Source organism: Zingiber officinale, chromosome 2B, assembly GCF_018446385.1.
Source record: "Zingiber officinale cultivar Zhangliang chromosome 2B, Zo_v1.1, whole genome shotgun sequence".
In the NCBI taxonomy this organism is placed as follows: domain Eukaryota; kingdom Viridiplantae; phylum Streptophyta; class Magnoliopsida; order Zingiberales; family Zingiberaceae; genus Zingiber; species Zingiber officinale.
Window position 1 is genome coordinate 61,401,359 of NC_055989.1, and position 8,448 is coordinate 61,409,806.

Below are 8,448 nucleotides of genomic sequence, written 5' to 3' on the forward strand. Positions count from 1 at the left end.
ATATAGTAGATTGGAGGTTAAATATATATATATATCATTTAAAGGTTTAACGGAGATGCCCTTAGTGGTTAGTGCTTATCAATAGGGCCATATGGAATGCACGCTTAATGACTCTTGAGTCCAAACTTTTGTGTTCATCAAAAGAGCAGTAGATAATATCGGATAACCCTGAATCGAGACAATATCTCTATATTTGATTTATTTCTTCTACTTGTTTAATTAAAAATCATTTTCGTTAAAAATTAAAAACAATTAATTTCGTTGATTCTCATGCCATTCTGTAAAGTTCGGGACATTAAACAATTTGGTTCACTACCTCCAGCGAATCGGGCATTCTTCCGTTTCCCGATGGGCGGCGCCTCTCCTCGCCTCCTTCTCTTCCTCCTACTCCACGTCAACCTCCTAACTGCCCGTCTCCACAGAGCAAAGCTCACCCCCGCGGACGAGGAGCAGCCCTCCCTAGCGGCGACGCCGCCCCGCGATCTCCCTCCCTTCTCACCCACAACCTTCTTCGAGGTCACCAAGCCCGCCCCCCTCCCTCCCGCCTCCGCCCCCGCCTGCTCCGCCCTCCTCCTCCAGCACGACTTCGGGTACACCTACGGCCGGCCTCCCGTCACCGCCGCCTACCGCCCTTCCTGCGCCCGCCTCCGCGGCGGCCGCGCCCCTTCCCACGTCGTCCTCCAGTGGTCCGCCTCCTCGCAGGGCCGTCAGTTCGACCGCATATTCGGCGTCTGGCTCGGCGGCGTCGAGCTCCTCCGAAGTTGTACCGCTGAGCCCCGCCCCAATGGTATTGTCTGGACCGTCCGCAAGGATGTCACCCGCTACGCCGCACTCTTTGTCCGGCCCCAAACCCTCGCGGTCTACCTCGGCAATCTCGTCGACAACACCTACACCGGCGTCTACCACGTCAATGTCTCCCTCCATTTCTACTTCGATTCCTCGCACGGGCGCCGCCGCGCTGCTGACTACCATGCTCCCGGGTTCTCCACCCCGGCGGATCTGGTTCTCCCTCTCTCCCGGAGCCTCCCGCTGAACGATGGCTTGTGGTTCTTGATCCAGAACTCAACGGATGTTCAATCGACAAAGCTCGCCATCCCGGTGAACACCTACCGAGCAGTTCTCGAGGTGTATGTGTCCTTCCACTCGGCAGATGAGTTCTGGTACACCAATCCCCCCAATGTCTACCTATCCGAGAACAACATCACCTATCTCCCAGGAAATGGGGCATTCAGGGAAGTCATAGCCAGTCTAGACGGCGAAGTCCTCGGCGCCATCTGGCCGTTCACTGTGATCTACACCGGCGGAGTCAACCCCCTACTGTGGAGGCCCATTTCCGGCATAGGATCGTTTGATCTCCCCTCTTATGACATCGAGATCACCCCCTTCTTGGGGAAGGTTTTGGACGGGAAGCTTCATGAATATGGTTTCAGAGTCACTGATGCTTTGAATGTGTGGTTCATCGATGCCAATTTGCATCTCTGGTTGGACAGGCAGAGCTCATATACTTCAGGAAACTTGATCGCGTATGAAGCACCAAGCTATGCACCATCACTTTATTCCCAGTTTGAGGGTCTTGATGGGGAGTTTAAGACGATCGCAAGCAGGTACATTTCCTCAACCGGATGGGTGAATTCTTCTTACGGGGAAATCACCACCCATTTCTTCCAAAAACTTGAATTTGGTAATTTGATGGTGTTCTCTGGGAATGGAAGCAACCAAATGATCAATCAGACTATAGAATTTGAATATGGTATTAACACCAAGCATCCATCTTCTGTCTTGTACTCTGAACACGTTCTTCGAAGCTTTCCGCTGTATCTGTACACAGGGACTACCGACCAAGTGAATGATACTTACACTGAGGTTGCAAATTTATCTATAGGGTTTGATGAGAACAGATTCTCAGGGCAGAAATTTGGGTTTGCATACAGCTCCTTAAAGAATTTGCAGACTGCCAGCGGTTACATGAAGGTGAAGGGAAACTTGGTGCAGAGTGGTCTGGGCCGCACTCAGCAAGTGTACACGTATGAGAGCACGGACGGTTGCTACTTTAGGAACGTGAGCAGCAGTAATTACACAATTCTGTATGACAATTCAAATGATTCTTGCACGAAGAGCTTACCATTAGGCAAGCAGTTCGGCACCGGATAAAAATCCTGTTTCCATCTGAGAGTTTCTGGCATTTGAATTGTGTATCACGGAGGATCGTGATTAAAATGTTAAATCATGTTTATTCGTTCACTACTAAATAAAAGAACTTCCAACTCTGTGCAGCCACCTCTTTGAACAATCATCTAAGTTAGAACTTACGAATAATATGGTTTTAGTATTGCATCAACAAGAATCTGCTTTAGCTTTCTAAGTTTAATACTCTAACAACAAGACTCTGCTTTAGCTCTCTAATTTTAATATGATTCACTTAATTGCTTTCTTCAAGTCAATTTATTATCTTTATCTTTAAGTTCTTTTTTCCTTCTTTGTTACAGCTTGCAAATGTAGTGACATAACAAAGAATTTTAGTATCTCATGCTTATGCTCAATTGCCATCTAAGTTTTCAGCTCCAAAAAAATCACTATGGTGACCTTCCAATGCGCATCTTTTTCCTAAAACAAGTCTGGCAATAGTTGGGAGGAAACAGAATGTAATAAAGATCTGCTCTTCCTTCTTTCAGAAAGAAAGTAGAATCTGAATTCGCACTAGTAAATTTGCTAAGATCTATGTGATCATGGATCCTACATAAGATAAGACACTAATCTGTTATTGCACTTGAATATGAGACCTTTTAGTCTACCTAGATTTTGCTTTGCAAAATCCCATATGCAGAAGCCAATTTAAAGTTTAGTTTTTCATGCTTATCTACTGTTGCTTTATGCAATATTTCAAGCGATAGTATTGTATGCTAAAGTACAAGGACAGATAGTTTAATGACCACAAGCAGAGTATTTGAAGTGTAATCAGTTTTCCCCGCTGCATTTGCCAAATGTATCTATGTATGAAATGCAAATAATCTGGGATAATACAACTACAGACCAGATGCAGTTGTTTGATGTTTTAATTTTATTGAATTTGGCCTGAGAAACTAATAAATTTGGAGTGTGCAGAAAAATCATATTACTAAATCCTTTCTGTGTAGGCAAATCCATATAATTTCAACGCGAGCCTTCAAGGCCATCTTTCTTCCATACAACTACTGTTCATTCTTCAACTTGAAGCTTCAAATTCATTACTTTCTTGTGGCAAATGCTGATAGTTGGTTTCCCTTTCAAACTCTGTCCATGGTAACTTGTGTTTGGCAAGCTTCAGTTTCTTTGCTGCTATACCCAAGGAATCTCCATTGTTCTACATGGAATGCAGATTTGAGGGAAAATCATTAACTAAGCTTAATGCGGACTAAGTGAAAACTCTGAATAATTATTTAAGTCATTTTTCTTTTTCTTCTGAATGATCAATTATCCTAACTACCGATTCCATGATTTGTGAAATTAACATACCTTCAGACATAGTCTGTCTGCTACATCACAAATGGGGTAGTCATGAGGACAGCAGTATGCAGTCCCAGTGCAGCATACTGCATTCTGATAGCCACAGCATCCATAGAGTAAGCAGTATTTTCCCAGCTCAAATATACAGCAACAAGTTTCTTCCGAAGAACAGTATGACATATCTCCACATTGAACTGGTGTAGGGCTAGGTGGTGGTGGTGGAGGCGGCGGCAGCGACGGCGATGGTGTTGGCACAGCAGGTGATGGAAATGGTGATGGTGATGTAGATTGTTTGGTTGGGTAGGAAGCCATTGCATTTATTGCACAAACACCATAAGCTAAATCTGTGTTCCTTTTTATGTAGATATACCCTTTAATTCCCCAGCTTGTGCCCCATGAGTTTTTCACGATCCAGTAATCAACACCCTCTTGTGATCCATAGCCAACAATTAGTACCGCATGATCAATGTCGTCCGGATTGCTGGAGCAGTCTCCATCATAGATGCCCTGAGTTTCACCTTGTCAGCATAACCCTCTATGCTTAAAAATGTTGCATAGTAGATAGATAAAAGAGTTTGTTGCAGCATACTTACTCCTGTGTACAGCTGAAAATCTAATGATGAACCATCAATTCCCACACTGATAGGTTGTTGAACAACAGCACACAGGAGAGCATTTTCACTTTCAGCTACATCTTTGTACTCATCGATCGTCACCACTTTGATTTTCTCCTGATAAAGAACCAACATGGAGTCAGAGGAGAAAAAAGTTAACAATAAGCTATACTAGATGATTTTTCACGTATGCTGTACCTTCTCAGTGCTACATGTCCCATCCTGACCAGTGTAAGGGTAGTTTGATTCAGTGTTTATTCCCTCGTTGCTTATTACCCATTCAAATGCATAATCCATGTAACCTCCCTCACAACCTTCATTTGTTGTATCACAGTCAACAAGCTCTTGTTCCGAGAGGCTGACAAGATCTCCTGTAGCTATTGCATTTATACCTTCTATTGCCCCTGTTGAAGAGAATGCCCAGCAGCTACCTGTAGCAGATAGCTTTAGTTTCAGAGAATATCTGAAAAAGGTATCATCAAAATTGCCTAAACGCTAATATACGATATGATTGTCATATGTGAAATTCATAATCTAAATTCAAGTTAGTTTATTATGACGACTTATACATCATTCTGTTTAAATATTGTTCTAGTAGTGCTAAGCTTTGGATCCTGTAGATGGAATTGTTGGTTTATTGATAATTAACTGAATTACCTACTGAATTTGTCCTTGGTTAATGATGAATGCAGTAGATGACCTTAGCACATGAAGTCTATTTATAAAGACTCTTCATGACACATAACCTTGTTTGTATTTCTGCTGTATGAGGAGCAAAAATAACTTTTTTCATGGTCTTACAATTCTCTAGGCAATTAGGTGAATAAAATACTCATATTCTATGGTCAACGTAAACCTTTTCTATCTGCTAGAATTGAAAAACTGAGATGATGAATTATAAAGATGATGCAATTTTAGATTTTTCTTTTCTTCTTTTTTACTTAGTTGTTATGATATTTTAGAGTGGATGAAAAGTTAGGTGAATCAGAAATCCCTTTCATCCAACATTTTGATTTCTTCTTAATTAGACAACTATTAAACTTTTTCCTCATCAAAATACTCACTACTGTAATTCTAGCAAAGTAATATCCACTGTGATTCTAAAATCCTAATTAATTGCTCAAGAGAGCCAAGCCAAATCTCATTCTCAAGTTCTATCCTTGAAGTTATGAACACTAAACTTGTTTGGTTGAATCAAATAGGTTCAGTAGGTTATCAATTGAATTGGCTCGACCAATTGGGTTGGATAATTTGGAAACAATTCTAAAGGGCTGAAAGGGCTTGAAGGTTAATGGTTTCGAAGGTTTGGACAGGCTGAATGGTAAAGATGGTTGATCATTTCGAGTGGGTTGATTTGATCTATCAGTCTAGGTTGGTTGGGCACACCATGTGAATATGGAAGCTGAGCCAAACAAATGAGCATGATTATTCAAGTGGGCTGAGCCAGTTGATGAGTTTGATATAGGTGGGTTAAGTAGACTGAATAAATCAAGTGGGCCAAATGGACACATCATTTTGGTCTAGCTGAGAGGGTTAGTTGGGTCGGTTGGAACTATACAACTGGTAGACTAAGCAAGTATGTCAGACTAGGAGGTCTTATAGGTCAGGTGGTTCAACATATTAAATGGTTGGGATGGATTGAACACTCTCCGTGAACTGATTGGACCTGTTAGGTTGGTTTCATCAAGTAAAAAGAGAAGTTAAGTGAATAGGATGGGTTGGTCTAAATGTGTCGAGTGAGTCAAATGACTCTAAAGATTCAAGCAGGATAGATGTTTTCAATTGTTTAGCAAGCTAGACGATATGGGCAAGGTGCCCATTTCAAGTGGGAGCAGGGTAGATGATTTGAGTGGGCTAAGCCTAAACAAATCTATCAAGCTGAATGGACTAGACATTCTAGTCTTGTCATGAGGATTCCTTGGGCCTATCCTACCGGGTGGACTAAGCAAGCATGTTAGGGTAGTCGATTTGGCAAGTCAAGTGGTCCAGGTGTGCTGAATGGTTAGGTGAACAAGATGCTCCCGGTCGACTGAGAATGTGTCGTCAGGTTGGGTCAGGTTGGTATCACTCGGCAAGAAGAGAAGTTCTTCAACCCTAACTTTCTGATGTTCTACAGGATGGTGACTGGCTAGTTCTCATTCTCACAGAGTAGCTACCAGTTCAAGCTTTGTCTGCATGCCAAGTTGATACATTGGCACCATCCTATCTTTCTCTTATTTTGCCTGAAGAGTATCTGTAACAATGAATGCCAGCGTACATTCGAAGTGGAATGAAATTAGTAGCTAAACTCAAATTAAGAAGTATAGTTAGCATTATCCTTGCAATGGCTCATAACTGCAATTTGTTCTGTCCTGCATATTCACCAAATCTACTATAACAAACAAATCAGTGCTGCCATTTCTTGTTGTTTTACCTATGATATTATGCATTTTCCTAGTTGAAGCAAAATTGTGTATTGTCTTCTGATGCTATCTTGAGTTAAGAAGTAAAATTTATAAGCAACTCACCGCAATCTCCCTGATCTTTAACTGCAGTGACTGCTTCTTTCTTCCTCCAATCCAGTGATCTAGGTGCCTCGCAGCTCAATGTTGCCGAATCCACATCATTGCGTTCAACCCTGCTTCGCCTCTTTTCTCTAACCCGCGGTATCCTGCTCAGGTACTTGGCCTTGAACTCCTCGTTGCTCAAATCAGCAAACCTGTTGAGCCCAACTGCATGACTCAGGGAATGAGTTGTTTTTCTTGCGTTCCGGCTAAGAACATATTCTATGTTAATGAGAAAATTCTCTAATCCCCGAGATTTCTCAGCAGGGTCCCTGTAGACTCTGCGATGCACCATCCGCCACTCCTCAAAGAGCTCAAGAGCGCGTCCTGTTGTGTTGGAACCAGGGTCATATCCTGCAATGGAGAATTCACTGGGGAGAGAGCACCAAACTGGGATCGCCCAGAGGAACAAGAACAGGAATAGGAATGAAACAAGAGCGTTTGTGGTGGTGCGAGATTGCATTTTGGATCAATCTTGATGGTGAGCTGAGAGTAGAAGCTTAGAGCCATATATGCTGTTTGGCAGCCTTGAATAGTAGTTGGCACAAGCAGTTTGAATCGTTGTTGGCCAGATTTAGTGTGTAATAATAGAATGGCCATGCTTCGTGGAGAAGATGTGGTATCTACCTTTCAACAACTACCAGTTCCATCTTCGTTATTGAAATTTTGAAGTGAATGGAAAAACTGAATTTTGGTAGATTCCAGATCGTACTTCTCCACGAAGCATGGCCATTGTATGTAATGTATTTATTGAATGAGAAGTATGGATGCATTAATTATTATTTGTCTCATCATTAATTAACACACTCACTTTCAGTGACGTGTAGTTTTTTAATTTTATCAGGTAACATTGACCCACCCATAACTTGCTTCAATCCTTTTCCTTTTGCTCCAGAATTATGGTGCAATGATAGGGCATTCAGATTATCATCTAGGTATTTATGATTCAAGCTCCAGTTATGATGAATTTGTAGAAATTTTTTCTCCAAATGGGGCACGCAACTAAAAGATACTGGGATCCTAGGCTGCCCGTTGCGAGCGCTTCCTGATTTATCTTGATAGCCGGTGGGAAATTGTCATGGGGTCGGACCGATCACCCCAGGCTCGACGTTACCGAGCCTGATTAATCTTTTTTTTTTCCAATCCTTTTCCTTTTCTTTTTAATGTCCCGAGATTATGGTGTTATGCTGGACTTCTGAGCTGACCACCGCGTGCATTTCTCAATTTACCCTGATGGCCAATGAAAAACTTTCGTGAGACCGGACTGATCACCCCAGGGATAGTTAATAAGGTTAACTGGGATTATCATTTTTTTTTCAATCCTTTTTCTTTTCTTTTTAATGCCCCGAGATTATGGTGTCACGGTAGAATATATAAATTATCATCTAGATATTTATAGTTCGATCCTTAGTTTATAAAAAAAATTTCTTCAAATGAGCCGCGCAACAACCAACGGATGCTGGACTTTTGAGCTGCTCGTCGCGTGCACTTTCCAATTTACCTTAGTAGGGGTGAAAAAATTTCATGTTGTCATCCAGGTATCTACGGTTCGATCCCTAGTTATTGTGTATTTGTAGAAATTTTTTCTCTAAATAGAACGTGCAACTAAAAGATGTTGGACTTCTAGGTTACCCTCTACGTATTTTTTCCAATTTATCTTGGTAGTAGGTAGAAAAATTTTATGGGACGGATTGATTATTTCAAATTAATCAATCAGACTAACTGAATAATAATAATTATTATTATAATTATTATTATTATTATTTAATTTTTCAATATATATATATTTTTTTGGGGGCCGACCGGCT

The 8,448-nt window shown here is 41.6% G+C and overlaps 2 protein-coding genes across 2 annotated transcripts; one reads left to right on the forward strand and one right to left on the reverse strand.

The window, feature by feature from the left end:
* The first annotated feature begins 276 nt into the window (after positions 1-276).
* Positions 277-2,303, forward strand: LOC122045680 (peptide-N4-(N-acetyl-beta-glucosaminyl)asparagine amidase A-like). Its single transcript, XM_042606003.1, has one exon. It carries the CDS (start codon positions 349-351, stop codon positions 2,149-2,151), a length of 1,803 nt encoding a protein of 600 aa, XP_042461937.1. The 5' UTR covers positions 277-348; the 3' UTR covers positions 2,152-2,303.
* Positions 2,304-2,930: 627 nt separating this feature from the next.
* On the reverse strand, positions 2,931-7,140 carry LOC122045681 (low-temperature-induced cysteine proteinase-like). Its single transcript, XM_042606004.1, has 5 exons — positions 6,605-7,140; positions 4,296-4,528; positions 4,077-4,214; positions 3,493-3,990; positions 2,931-3,340 (listed from the first exon to the last, which is right to left on the reverse strand). Exons 1-5 carry the CDS (start codon positions 7,101-7,103, stop codon positions 3,203-3,205), a joined length of 1,506 nt encoding a protein of 501 aa, XP_042461938.1. The 5' UTR covers positions 7,104-7,140; the 3' UTR covers positions 2,931-3,202.
* Between the last annotated feature and the right edge of the window lie 1,308 nt (positions 7,141-8,448).